Source organism: Anopheles ziemanni, chromosome 3, assembly GCF_943734765.1.
Source record: "Anopheles ziemanni chromosome 3, idAnoZiCoDA_A2_x.2, whole genome shotgun sequence".
Taxonomy (NCBI): Eukaryota; Metazoa; Arthropoda; class Insecta; order Diptera; family Culicidae; genus Anopheles; species Anopheles ziemanni.
Window position 1 is genome coordinate 41,263,499 of NC_080706.1, and position 14,829 is coordinate 41,278,327.

General features: G+C 43.5%; 2 protein-coding genes across 3 annotated transcripts; one reads left to right on the plus strand and one right to left on the minus strand.

Annotated features, from left to right (window-relative positions):
* Window positions 1-12,514: 12,514 nt before the first annotated feature.
* On the plus strand, window positions 12,515-13,257 carry LOC131287932 (large ribosomal subunit protein uL11m). The gene is made up of 2 exons (XM_058317027.1): window positions 12,515-12,600; window positions 12,662-13,257. The coding sequence occupies exon 2, from the start codon at window positions 12,667-12,669 to the stop codon at window positions 13,255-13,257; it is 591 nt and encodes a 196-aa protein (XP_058173010.1). The 5' UTR covers window positions 12,515-12,600; window positions 12,662-12,666.
* A 45-nt stretch (window positions 13,258-13,302) lies between these two features.
* On the minus strand, window positions 13,303-14,305 carry LOC131287923 (ribosomal RNA processing protein 36 homolog). 2 transcript variants are annotated; one of them, XM_058317018.1, is made up of 3 exons: window positions 14,183-14,261; window positions 14,079-14,098; window positions 13,303-14,013 (listed from the first exon to the last, which is right to left on the minus strand). In XM_058317018.1, exons 1-3 carry the CDS (start codon window positions 14,259-14,261, stop codon window positions 13,303-13,305), a joined length of 810 nt encoding a protein of 269 aa, XP_058173001.1. The 2 variants fall into 2 exon arrangements, with proteins under 2 accessions (XP_058173001.1, XP_058173000.1); XM_058317017.1 differs by lacking the exon at window positions 14,079-14,098 and having other exon boundaries at window positions 13,303-14,015; window positions 14,159-14,305.
* Between the last annotated feature and the right edge of the window lie 524 nt (window positions 14,306-14,829).

Sequence of the window (14,829 nt, forward strand, 5' to 3'; positions counted from 1 at the left end):
GCACGGTGACACTCAAAAGTCATTGTACTAATCCCGATACCGTTGAACTTAAGAGCCGAGTGTGGTTGGTTTTTTAAATATATCACCATAAAACCTAACGGGTTCTCGGTCCGCGGAGCGGTTGACCTAACCTAACCTAACTTTCGATCGCAAGGCCCAAACGAATGGAAAACAAGTCCCAAAACTGGTATTCGTAGCCCCCAAAAACGATCAGTAACGCGAACACTCTCGCTCAAGGATCTTCCTGGAGTTCCGATTTGCATCGGATGCGGATGTTTTGTTTTTCGATTCTACTCTCTACTGTGTTCGTACTTTTTTTTTTCTTTAGTTCCGTTTTAAGGCGTTAAGATCCACCACAGGACGACTCGTTTCGAGGATGAGCGGAATCGATTAATGATGATCGATTTTGCCAGTTACGATGCGACGATGACGGAAGTAAGGCGATTATAGCAACGAGGACGATCGCTGAACATGATGAGCCATGGCCCAGGCCAAAACCACCAGCCCGACCAGTACGGAATGTTGCCACCACCGCTGGACCTTACCGGTCCGTGGCGCATCTACGCCGAAGCCAATGGTCACGCGAAGGCTACGGCACGCGTAGCACGGGATTTGCGCACAGCCAAGAATGGAAAATGGAATAACAACAGCAACGTGGCCATACGCAACAGCAGACAACGGTGCAACGGATGCGTTCGTTGTTCGCTTTGCATTCCTCGCAGCCTCTGGCGCCGCGCCATCTCTGCGTCGGTTTTTTCTCGAATGCCAATTGATGTTTTCCGCGGTTCCACTTCGACCTTTGTAATCGCAGAAAAGGTTAACCATAACGTAACGTAACGAGTTTGCACAAAGTGCAACACTTCGAACGGTGAGCCGAGAACATAGGTAAGAATTGAACCATCTTCAGGTTCTACCGCTCGGGAGGATCGGTCCAAGAACTTTATAATCCGCACACAAGGATCCAAGGTTGGCATATCCACTTCACAGATGTTCTCTAGTTTAAAGCATCAAACCAAAAATTCAGTGACCACTTGGAGAACCAAAGTGCCCTATGGAATAGAGCTCAAATGACATTGGCTATCCGCCAGATTTAAAGTGACTGTTGGTATAAAGAATACTCCGTTGAATTACCTCTAATTAATCAGATATAATTGCATGCCCATGTTGGATCTCAGAAAAACCAATCGTATTGCTCACGTCATCCGCAATTGCCCAGTGAAAATTAAATTTTTTCATCTTGCATTCGACCCATTTTCCCCCCTTTTTTTAATTTGCAAAACACTCCAAGTGAGATCGTAAGGAAATGGGTCCGCTCGTGTCCATGTTGGACCAACTTGATCTTGCTTATTACACCGATCATGGCTATCCGATCATGTAACCCGTGGTGCGCTCCACGCCATCTTGTCATCCAAAGCTTATACAACACCAGACTGGTCACTAGCACCGGTGCCGGGGCCTCCAGCAAATGGCAGCTGACAGGCGAAGTTATTTTAAGCCACCGAACCGATTAGGGTCCTCCGTGTGCGCATAATTGGCGGACGCAGTTTGCAAAAGCTGCACAAGTTAAAGTTGTTTTTAACCATCGCGCTGGTCGGTGGCCACTAGATGACACGATTGTGCGACCAAAAAGCTGCTAACAAAGTTAGTCGCACCCGGTGAGACAGTGAGACCGATACAGGGTGGGTACATATTAGGAATGCAAGGAGGCATACGATGTCCAATCATCGGCCGCTCTTCGGAAAGGTCCGTTGCAACTTAAGCCACTGAACCTGACCATGGTCCGCGCGAGGAACTGGTTTGAAGACAACGCACCCCAACGGCCCCAAACGTCCAAGAACAGAACTTGTGCGTTCTGCAAAAGGCCAGTACGTACTAGTTTGAACCAGCACTTTAGGGAGTCATCAGAGTAAAAATAAACAACCCGCCGATGACGTTCCGATGTATCCTTCGTTTGTCTCAATGACAAGAGAGTTACAACGACAAAAAAAACCCTTCCATGTCCCATTCGGATGGTTCATTAAAAACTGTCTCCCACGGTGGGTGACCACGAGCCCGATTAGAGCCGATGCTTGCCTGCTGATATTGCAGTGAGTGGGTGGAACACGTGTAAAGCCCACACAGTTTAGTGGCTATAATTGCTGAAAGTGTTGTGGTATTTTTTTTTTTCATTCCTCATTAGTGTCCAACCCCAGTTCCGCTCACTTTTCCCTCCATCGAATACCGGCTCCGTTCACTTCCTTCCGGATGCTGCTGTTTTATCGCTACTGGACGGTGCTGCGCTAGGCCAAGTGCACGGTAACGGTAATTAATTGCATTGTATCACTAGTTAACGGGCTTGGCGATTGAAAATAAACTAGTAATTCGTCGATACTAATAACCTAGTCAAAATGCCTTCACCGTTTGAAACGTGTTAAACCGTGATCGCGGTGTATTCACCCAACATTTTCGTAAGAATATCTGATGGGCATTTTTTTTTTAAATCGATCGCAATGCAAAATGTGGCAATGTCAACGCTTCATTATATGACTCACATGTTTGCTCGACTGCACCTCACCTGCTAACAAACTGATGGGATATCATTAGTTCAACCCTAATATTTATGAGCGCTAACCCAGGAATGTTTTGTAACTTTAAAAATCCATTTTTCCTTTCCTGGAAAGCCCTTGGTTTCATGGAAAAAGTAATTTCCTACACGAGGATAATTAGAGAAAAATGTGTGGAAAAGATTTGTTTTTTTTTTTAATTACACAACTTTTATGTACCAATATATACCCTTGTTTACATTTAGCCATATATTTATATATGTCGAACATATCCAGGTATGTCATACATTTTGTATTAGAATCGATTTATGTTTTTGTTTAAATATCTTTTTTTTAAATCGGTTCTATGGACCAGGACTCGGCAAAGTTCGGCCCGCCAAAACTTTTTTATAAAAATTTTTGTAAATAAGAAACTGGCAAATAAGAAATACTAATGGAATATTTTCTTGCTCATTTCGATTCAGACCAACATTCCCAGGTTCATTGTGAATTTTGAATATTAATCGTATTTTATTTTCAACTTCTATTATTTTGGTTCTGTAATTGGTAAACCTTTGTAAACTCAAACTTAAGTACATAAAAACAATATCTAAAACATATTTTCAACAATATTTAATACCATGATATGTCATACGTTTTGTATATACCCTAATCATGAACATTACGGTTGAGCAATGATCCAAATAAAAAGATGGTAAACTATTCGAAAATATCTTCTCGACCAGTAACCCATTTCAGATGTTAAACAGGCATAAAACAATTGCATTTTAAGTTGTTTCCGAAGCGTATCTATCTCCGTCGACATCGCGGATAGACGTCGCGCTCAACTCGGGAAGGCAGGAACGATCGTACACCAACCCCCGGGAATGACCAGCAAACAACATCAATTACAAGCAAATTATGAATTCCTTCTACATGAATCATGAATAGTAATATAATAAACAATGCCACAAGAAGATAGAACAGAAGCAAATCATCATTGACACAGCGACAAAGTACGACAAAATGCGATCATTATTATTTTCAAACGCATTCCCAAACTATTAGCTCACATTCCGCTGGTTCCGACAACGACCAGAAGCCCAGATGATATACACAGCGGGACTACAGTGGCCGACCGGGTGGTGGGGCATGAAATCGATTTGTTTGCACAGCCTGGTTTCAGCCGGGATCGTATCTGGTGTCGAAGAATCTAGATCGCCATATTGGCTGTTGTTGAAACGTCGCTGACGAAACCGACACAACAAACTATCAGGGTCACTGTCATAGAGAAGCTTGCGACGGTTTTAGTCAATTGCGTGTGTGGTTTTTTTTTTATTGCTACACACAGGCGAAACAAAACCAGTTTGCAGGGAATACCCACGAAACACCGGTACGCCGGGATATTTTAACTTTTATTTTCCACCTCAATGACCACGGATGTGGAAAACCTGTTTGTGCAGGAGCTTCCCGGTACGCGGTACCGGCACAACCGCTCGCACGTTTCGCTGCAGTGGTTTTCTATGGTCAATCAAGCTTCGGATTAAACAAGCCACACCGACCGCACACCCAAAGCCACACTCATTAGTTCCCGGTACCGAGCGGGATTCTAATGACAAACCAAAGGCATCCCAAGATCGGTCGACTTCGAGAAGGGAGCCCGATTCTCTGCAATTCGTGTGAACCGAAAGGGTGTACGAACCGGTTCGATCGGTTCCCCAAGCGCCTTGACACAGCCATTGGACACATCCCATGTGCGCATGTTGCCCTCGTGCAAGAGAGATCGATTGATGCACACACGTCGTCGAACACGCGACACCTTCACTCATTTTGCTCCACGTGACTTCGGTCGGATGGCGCAAGATCGGTTGTACAGATCATCAGCCAATCCTGTTCGTTCTTTTACGCACATCTCCTGCAAGAGTATAACCTTTTCCAGAAGCAGACCACGCCACACTTTGGCGAGGGATTGTTATTCTTCGAAATCGATGATCCGATCGGATTCGTTGTTTACTTCGTTTTCTTCCCCTTGCGATCAAGTAACAACCGGTAGAAACTGGTTGATTGGGGGTTTTTGCTAAGAAAGTGTCTGCAAAAAAAGAAAAGGAATCACCCACTCACACGTACACATCTTCGTCCTACCGCAATGAATAACTTTACAACGGAACCGCCACTTTTACCCTCCACCACCATGTGGCCACCGCGTGCCGGCGGGGAGAAAATTTGCGTAGCCATAAACGGCTCATCAACTTCACATTCTCTTCGGCGTGTCCGCCAGCGAGCCGCATTTCACAGCATCACCATGACGATGGTCAACGAACCGTACGCGATCGTTAAAAGCCGGCGTGAGCGAAACGTGAGCACGTGATGGGAGATCCTTCGCGCGCCCGTTGGGGGATAAAAACGATGGGGCAGGGTTTCTCAAGCCCAGTTTTAGGTCAAGACGCGCGAAGGGGTAGACAGTAAAAAATTACACCTGGAAAAGGTTTCATAAAAAATTTAGTGAACATTTTAATTGAAACTGAAAAATAATTTTATTGAAATCACCATCACAACCACTTTCATGTTACCTAAATAATGATTAAATGTACAGTAGAAATCTTCTGTGCATCTCTGGCTATGCATCTTTACCGCGTGGAGGTTCTGAACAACAAAATTGCATTTTCATGCAAAAAAGAATGACTGTGTTTATAAGAACCCATGGTCAGAAAAAGGTTACAAGCTTTTTTGTTACCTAAAGCCAGCAAAAACGATGTTCAAATGTATAGTTACGTTTGTTGCTCTCACACAAATGTTATTTACCACAAATTGTTTCCAAACCAATGTGGCTGTGATACACCATATCAGTCTTCCATGAATTTGATTATATGTACTAGATGCTATCTCCGAAATTGAAGGATGACTAGCACATATGAATGGTTTATCTTTTCATGTCCATCAATCACTTAAACTAACATCAGTTTTAAAAATGATACGTACATATTGCTGACAACATTTGAATAACCACTTCCTATACTTTAAGAATCCCTGAACTGTAGTGTGTCGAGTGTAGAGTGCGTACATTGTGCTGAGTGTGGAATCAGCTGCAGCTGAACCATGGTTTCTTTTCCCTACTTTTTTTCCGTTGACCTCCACTCAATCTTTTCTCCTTTCGTCTGTGAGTGTCACATCCAGTCGAAGCCTTTCTTTGTCCGATATCCGGTCTTGTAAAGTAAAAGGACACACGGCTTGACTTCGCCGGCAGGCTTTTACATATTTCTAGCGCGGATTGGCGTCCTTTTGAGCTTACTCCTTCTGGGGAGGAGACGAACGCTTTAGACCCCCGCGTAAACACTCGTACGCCAGTTGGGCAATGCCTCCAACGATGCCATTCAACCGGTTGCAATGTTGCAACAGCCCTCGAGCGGCCCATTCGGCAACATGTGGCAGTGAAACGATTCATTACTGGCCTCATCCGCCGGCCCAGCTTCACCCGGCCAGCCCTTTACGCCGACCTTCCGAATGGCTCGCCCCCCGCGGGGTTGCCCTCGTGTAGACCTCAGCTCGCCCCAGCCACAACCCCCACCCACCGGGACACACACCCGAACCGAGGGAAGTTTGAGAAAGTAATTGCAGTGCGCGTCAAACCGTGCCGAAGGTCAAACGCGCATTACTGTGTACGCGAGAAGCAGGTTCGTCGTCGCCACTCTCGTAGACATCTTTCTGACGAATCGATCGACAAAACGGTTGCATTTGGCCTGTCGAAACGAGGGAGTGATTTTTCCAACCGTTTCTTTCCTCCTCCGTAAAGGCCGCAAGACACCAGAAGCTCGGCGAGCATGTTCACGGCCGCTGGTAAATGATCGATGCTAGACCGTTTTACGTCTGGGTAATTATTCAATTCTATTGTTTATCTCGCGTGCCCAGCGAAGAATGAGCGGGAACAGATGTTTGCACTTCCAAGCACATTCCCGAGAAATGGCTGTCCGTGAGAACACGGTAGCTGAGCTTAAATGACGGTGGCACTTTGTAATTGGCTAACAGGTAACGTTTTCTTATTTGCAAACAACCTCCGCCTTCCAAGGTGCCTTCGACGAGATCACCTTTACATACTCATCAATCAAACCGATAAAGAAACGCGGGCACCAAATTTGGTGCACTAAAGCTCCACACAAACAATATAAAAACAATATCAAGCGATAGAATTTAATTTCTGATGGTATACTGTGCACATGGAACTGCATGATCGACGATCCACGATCGCTTGTATCATGACAGGGCAAACATTAAGTACTTCGGACGTTTGTAAAACCAGCAATCATCCAAACATCTCACCACCACCATCCCCCTTCCCATGTAGTTCGTTACACCATCCCGTCTGGTACGAGCATGATTTCTTGATTTCGCAATGAACCGGCTCGAAATCATTGCTAATCAGTTTAAGCAGCCGCATTTTGAATTGGTTTGATTAACAACCCGTGCTTCCCGTGATTTTCCCTTTTGCTGAGGGAATCCCTCCTCATTGATAATGATTTATAGCGGCGCTTCCAGTCGCGCTTCGAAGCAACGAGACACAAGAAACGGGTTTGTTCCAGAGCTGGGTTTAAACAGGAGATGCTAATCGCAACCGCGAGCGCGCGCGGCAATGGCATGTGTTTTCTTAACGTAAAATTTCCGGCTTGTATTGAAATAGATGTCACGTGTACGCGACATGAATTGTTCGCTATGTTACAACATGGGAGAAAGGAAAAAACTGAGTAACACACATTAACATTCCGTAGTACAATTTGAACGGACGCGTTTAGATGTAATTTTTTTTATCTCGAATTATTATATTACAACAACAAAAATACTATGTGTCATAATCCAAACACTTATTCATGTGACACAGCTCTTATTTATTTTCTTTGTGGCTACATAGAAAAGTACATCGAAGAGAATTGAAGGCCAGTCGATCACCTATGACCAGAATCAAAGGCGATGGTAACGGGAAACATAAATCGAAAGCCGTTTGGATGCCCAAAAACAACCGAAAAAACCTGTACAATAATTCTACAATCCTAATGGCCCGGTAACCGCGTTTCGTTCGGCTTTATTTACATTTGCGCACAATCCTTTCGGTTACAATTTTGACCAGTTCATGGCCGGTTGGCGGTTTATTGTTGAGCAAACGTGAGTTTTTTTTTAATTTCTTCAAATTACTGCTATACTCGAATAAAGCACTTTGATGGTATGGTCGGTTGAAAAACCGGTAGGATATTCAATTCGATTTATGGCTTGCGCGAACCATTTGGCGTTTAGGTGGGTGTTTTTGATTGTGAAAATTTTTGCTGAAACGACGTTTTTTGAAACGAACACAAATTTATCTATTTCCATACGTTCGCTGTTCAAAATCGGTACCCATACCCAAACCGGTCGTCGACGGGTCGGGGTTAACGTGTACAATAAATTTTGCAAACCCAAGGTGGGTTTTTTTGTTGCTCTCTCTCCTCGATGACATCCCCGTCTTGTGGAACGGCGCGTCGAACATGTGACACATCCCATACGCGTTACAACAATGGCTCATCGTACGATCACTCCAAAGCGCGCGATCGACTCCTTTTCAACCTGGGCCGCCCACGGAAGCGTTCCTTAACGTTGCAAATCCCCGGGGCCGGCCGAAAAACAAGCACACCTACACCAAGTGGCACTCCGTGGTGGAGGAACATTTCCTGGCGCGCTGCTGATGTGAGAATCCCGGGTAACACGGTGTGGCGGTGCACGTGTGTACTAAGCTTTTTCGTCACTAACCAACCCCGCGCGAACGTAAGTACGTCAGGCGGAACGATGATTTTATAAGGCACGCAACGAATGCAATGGTCGTATTTTCATTTCGATCGTACGTTAGCAAAGCCTTTGCTGCCAGCTGACGCCGAATTCCATTACGCCCGCGCATGGCTTAGCGCGATCGGAGCCCATAAAAGGAAACACTGCAATGTAGCAAACATCGTTTTGGCAAATCAAAAACAAACCAAGAAACGTGCCATCGAACACCAACCGTGGTGGTAAACGGTACGTAGACGAAAAAAAAACCAAACGAGACCCGATTTGCCTGCACAACTGATAACGGTTCGGGAAGACACGCGCCAGGTCGTCATTTCACTTTTAATTTCATCGATGTAGCTAAGAAAAACAACCACCATATCACGGGTGAAGGACAAGAAAAGCTGAAGCAAGACAGATTACACGTCGTTAAACTAATCGAATCGATTTAGATGATGTTATTATGATGATGGAAGCGATGATCGTACACACATGCCTTGCGTACGCTCGGGCTTGTGTGGATATATTCATACACTCACTCGCACTGGGTTACGTTGCTGGGCAAACACGAAGCCTGCGCGGATGTTCCAAGCCTCTAGATGTCGCCGTTCCGTCAAGTACGCACCACCGTTCCACCACTCGGAGGGCTAAAGTATCTTGCTTACGAAGCGGGTTTTTGCTTCTTCACCAAATTCTTGCCCTATCTTTCCGGACCAGGCACACACTCTTTTTTTCTTTCCCCTGGGTCCGTCCCAGCTACTAGCGCGGTCCACAACACAAATAAAAAACAACACCTCCAAACAATTCGCACCCCGAGCCGGGAAGGTTTTGCAAGGCACCTTTCTGTTTCTACACTGCTCTCAGTAAGCCAACACCGTCGATGGCCCGCGTGTGAAAGCACCTCGCGTGTGCTGCTCTGTCGCGATCTTATAAACAACTGAGCGGTGTGCGCCCGACGCGACCGATCGTCTAGTGCAGGCAGCGGCGCGTTTTCGTCTATGAATTTTCCGGCCTTGCACTACCACCAGCGAGCCTGGGCGATGGTACGTAGGTACGGAGGCGTCGATCACCAAACGCGTTTACTACGCGCAACTGCACTAAGCGCACGCACTGAGTCACCCTTGGTGCCTTCGCACGGTTGGCAGTGAAATTAGGTGGCTTTATTCAAACGTCGTTTATCGCGCGGCTTCAGGCGCTTGAACTTTTTGCGGGATGCAGGAGATGAAATATCAGTAGAAAATGTTTGCACATTCTCCAGCACTAATCAAGTAATATCTACATTAAAAAATGGTCTAATAGAAACATTTTTTTCAAGAATAACATCTCTTTTATATTCAGAACAAATGTGACAGCGTTATCATATAACTTTAATACGCTTGACTATTTGTTTGCACTTCCAGGTTTTTTGTGGAGTAAACAGCAGTAAAAATTCAGCTAATGTATATTTCTTTTAGTATTCCATTAAATCTTCAAATGCGATTTTAATCGTGCTTGTGCTCTGTTTAAGCATTTTTTTTAAAGGCGGCGTTGTGGAAAATGGTGCATGTTGTAACATATTGGACGCTAGATAGCAAAGACGGTTGGAACTCTCAGTACTTCACGTCCTCAGCGAGAAGAAAGTGTCAAACTCGCTGTTTCTTTGTTTCACGGCTAGCGGTGAATGGAGAGGTATGGAGCACGTAAAACATGCCTTAAAAGGTTTCCTTTATCAGAAAACATGACTCTGTACATTAGACTCAAAGAGGATTGGAGAAGATGAACCGGGTGAGAATCAACGTGATAATGAAATCTTCAAACCCTTCCAAGGTCTCGCAATTATATTTTTTATTAAAATATTTTTGAATAACCGTAATCATGAACGATTTGAATAATTTTGATATCCAAATGAAACAGCAGATTATCGTGATAGCCACAAAAAGAAACAGAAAAACATGAAAACATAATATTGTCGGCTATGTCTAAAGCTCTGGATAATTGCCGAAACATCGCGTGACTGGTCATTCCTATATTTTTTTTAATACTTAACATATATGACTTTGCATTAACATTGACTTCGTTCAATTATCTTGCGAAGTTTCTGTTTTTTCCTACCACCGATGAAAGTTAGCCCAAAGGTTTGTTATGCATAAATTGCTTATAAACAAATTTTACGTCAACTTAAACTGTTCACACGCGTGGATATTCGAAACCAATTGCCACATAAACAAATACCTCTCAGGACACGCGCTTTCCATTGCAATCAGCATGAATTCGAGCATAAGTGTGCCACACTTCCGCATACGATCAGCAAACGTTCTTTGATTACGCGTGCAAGAAACCCGAGCCCATTTCGAAGCTTCGAATGAGCTGCCGAAATTGGTTGTGTCTTATGAAGAGCGATGGGTCAGCAAGATTTCACGTTACATCGCAAAAATTCACAGTGAATTATCCTGCGTCGAAAATTGAACACCTAAAAGCAATTGCGAGTGAGTATGTTGACACATTTGCGAGAGGCCACGTGTTGCAGATCATACGCGTACGATACTTCTATCCAGTACCTACGTGAATAAAGAACGCACATTAAATCAAGAGCGTGGGCAAAAAAAACCCCCCGCTATGGCACATGATGACATTTAACACGTGCCAGGGCAGCTTCTAACGAACTGTACTGAAACGAACGCACGAGGTGGGCATCAAATCAGGTTCTTTACCTTTCGTTGCACTAACTGCACTCACCTCTATTTCTATTAGAGATGACTTCGCAGTCTTATCGAATATTGCCAAACATGTCCAATCTAATCTTACAACATACGTTTAGCTAAGTCGAAAGGCAACAACCCTTTCAAACGGCAGCGAAATGATTTCATGTGTCCAACCGCAACTGATTAGCTCGAGTCAGAACTTGAAAGGTGTTTAATTGCAACCAGTTTATTGAATCAGTGCTAACCGAGAAAGTATAATGCGGTAGTGAACGCATTAATTCCCGCTCTTCCGGATATATGATGTAGTTTACATTCCGCGGGTACTAATACGCCATCGGAAGTGCTTAGAAGCTATTGAAAAATCTGCCAAATTGCCCTCCGACGTGTTATGAAAATCATCCCATCTTATTATCATCTTGTATTATTCACCCTTCAAAGCGGGTTTCCTTATTATGGAGCATGTATGCTCGTGAATTCAGATTAATTTAAAGTACAGTAGATTGTTTTTTTATATTTAGGGATTTTTTTTCACAAGCTGGTAAACTTTATCAGCAAAATATTATACAGCAGTTTAATCAGGCTACCAAGAAGATTTTTAAAATTATTCACATTTCTACCTTTCTTGATCGAGGCAAAGTATTTTCAAATTGATGAATTAGTTCCACTATTCTATTTTTTTAATCCCGTTTGTTTCCGAAATGAGTTGATGTAATGCAAAATAGTACACAAAATCAAAGCTGTGGTTCAATAGCGTATTTTTTAAAATGAGCCCAATTTGAAAATTTACCCGCATCAACCAGCCTTAAGGTATGCAATGATTATGGCATGGTTTATGTTCTTGATTAGTTTGAATCAAGTTTGAAATTTTCTAAAGCACCCAAGACAACTTTACAGTATATACACATTTAAAGATCCATTCGGTTGATACTAGCGGTGGGAATTGAAGCTCCGGGAGCAAATCCTTTTATTTCAACCGAGCTCTTAACTACAAACAATTTTTATTTCTATTACATCGTTTACACTGACAAGTACACCTGTATTTTCTTACAGACTATGGAGAGTAGTCTACAGATCTACAGTCTATACCTAAACAGTAGAAATTGGGCTCTGTGATGAAGTTGTTTGTCAAAGTTTCTAAGGTTCGTCTTCTGTCATTTTTGCGCATTATATACATTATAACACCATACTGGACTCTTTTCTTTTCTAGTCAGGAATAGTCAGTCCTCTCGGCCAGGGCCCAGGTTCAATTAAAATTTAAAAAAATAAACATTACCCCAAGACGTGCTTTCTTGGGTCAATTTTCTTTCCTAAATTTTCCGGGGTCTGATTCAAATGTAACATAAATCCTCATGAATGCAGCATGTGGGGTATTTTACCGCAAGGTGTCAGTCTCAAAATTCGAATTCAAGACCTCAGTGTGGGGTTTCTTCGCACTATCGCTGCTCCATGAGCATGTGGAGTTGAATTTTTTGTAAAACTTGCTGATAATCCCCAAACGATCCAACTCCGCTATTCCATCTCTAGTTGATAAATTACACAACACTGACAATTCATTCACAACATTGAAAGTGTTTGCTCGTTACAATTTATTGTAAATCTTCCATAGAATACCACAAGTAAGCGCAAGATTTCAATCAATTCATTTCGCAAATATTAACACACTCTTCATCGTTTTAGTCACAATGTCCAAAGCCGCCGGACGATTAAAAACAATGAAGAAAACCTTCGACAAAATCAATCACACAAGCAAGTTACGCACAAACATCCCCGCCGGTATGGCGGTTGCCGGTCCCCCGCTAGGACCTATGTTGGGACAACGTGGTATCAACATAGCAGCATTCTGCAAAGACTTCAACGAAAGAACGAAAGATATGAAAGAAGGCATTCCTTTGCCATGCCGCGTGGCTGTAACGTCCGACCGGGCGTACGAGCTTACTATTCACTCCCCTCCCGCTACATTCTTGCTAAAACAAGCTGCCGGAATACAGCGTGGCGCAATGAACCCCGGTAAAGAGGTTGCAGGAAAAATCACACGAAAGCATTTATACGAAATTGCTCAAATTAAGCTGCAAGATCCACCAAATGCACTGCTTTCATTAGAACATATGTGTAAAGCGTTGGTTGGTGTGGCCCGTACCTGTGGAATCGAAATAGTGAATGAACTAGATCCCGTAGATTATCAGCAGTTTTTGGAAACGCGAAGACAGATTGTCGAGGAGCAGCGTAAAGAATTGCAAGAGAAACGTGAAGCTCGTATGTTACGTGTTGGTTAGAATAGCCATTTATTGAACCCAATTGCAAAATATAAAACAAAGGCACTACGTAGAGAAATCCAACTTTTTCCTATCTTTACCAGTAACCTTCTTTCTTCGTTTATCGATATGCTTCGCAAGTTTGCCGGTCTCTTTAAGTTTGTCGTACTGGTCAACCAACGCCTTGGCCTGCTTCGTACTTTTACGTTCGTAAAACGGACGCTTTCCTTCTTGGATGGCCTGGCGAGCCTGTTGTTTTTCAAGCATCCTTCCTTCGTCCAACGCTTTTTGCTTCTTATATTCGTGAATTTGATTGTGCGTTCGTTGAATAACAAACTTGATCTTGTCGGCCTCCTCGGGATCGGTTGCATTTTCCAGACTGTTTTTCAATTTCTTCAATTCCTTCTGTCGCAGCTCGTTTATGAAGCTATAATTTTTCCTAAATTGGCGACCGCTAAAATAACCATGTTTGGAGTCGAAGCGGGGATCTCTGGGCCCTTCTTTCGTTAAGTGTTTGTTCTTAGCCATCCCAAGAGCCGGAACTTTTCGCTTCGAGGTCACTTCTTCTGGACCGCTGTCATCGTCCGACTCACTACTACTTGATGATTTATTTCCACTTTTCAGCTTCTTGGCAGGATTCGATGATCCTCCCTTTACCTTCCTTTCTCTGGATGTGCCGAAAATTGCTTCATTGTACATTCTGGATCCCAGTCTCCTTTGCAATTGAAGTAAATCTTCAAATGGTATTTCTTTAAACTCCGCCTCTGCTAGTTTGGGCTACAAAAAGCAAGCAATCAAAACATTGTTCACAATTGCCAGTCAGAATGCGACTTTCTACTTACCACATCTCCATCTTCATTATCTCCTAACTCATTGTCAGACTCCTCTTGTGACGAATTATTTTCGCCGTCCCCATCTTCGTCATTTTCTTCAGAATCGTTGTAGGTTTCCTCCTCTGATGAAGATTCTTCCTGTTCTGCGTTTGAGGAATTCTCATTTTCACTGTTGTCTTCCGTTGAATCCATGGCTATCCTATTTTATACAATGTGACTCTGAAATCAAGACCAGTACGCGTAGTTTCTGATGTTGTGTATTTGTAAACATTCGCCATGCGTGATAATTTGACGTTTGTCAGCACAACACGACCCGCCTGACAAAAATTCAAATTTTTTTGTCGCTGTCATGTACTTGCAGCAATTTAGCAGCAATTCAATATTTGACAGATCGCCCACGTACAGTAGATCCCCACAGTACGCTATACTCGATATACGCGATTTGTTGAAAGTGGCAGTTTATTTGCATATTGTACATCCTATCCAGTATAACCATAGTCTTTAATTTAACGAGACATTCAATACATACGGTTCACACACCAGCATTTTTATCACCCATTACATACTTTTAGGTACATCCGCTTACAAATGGTTTAGCCACAACAGTGATTTTGGCTTGGAGGGCTTCTTCTTCTTCTTGGCGTAACGACCTCTTGGTCATGCCTGCCCGTTAAGGGCTTACGAGACTTGTTTCCCTGTTGTACGTGGATCGCCGTCGAGGTGGTGAGCCCCGGCACTCATGGGCCGATTTTCTAACCGA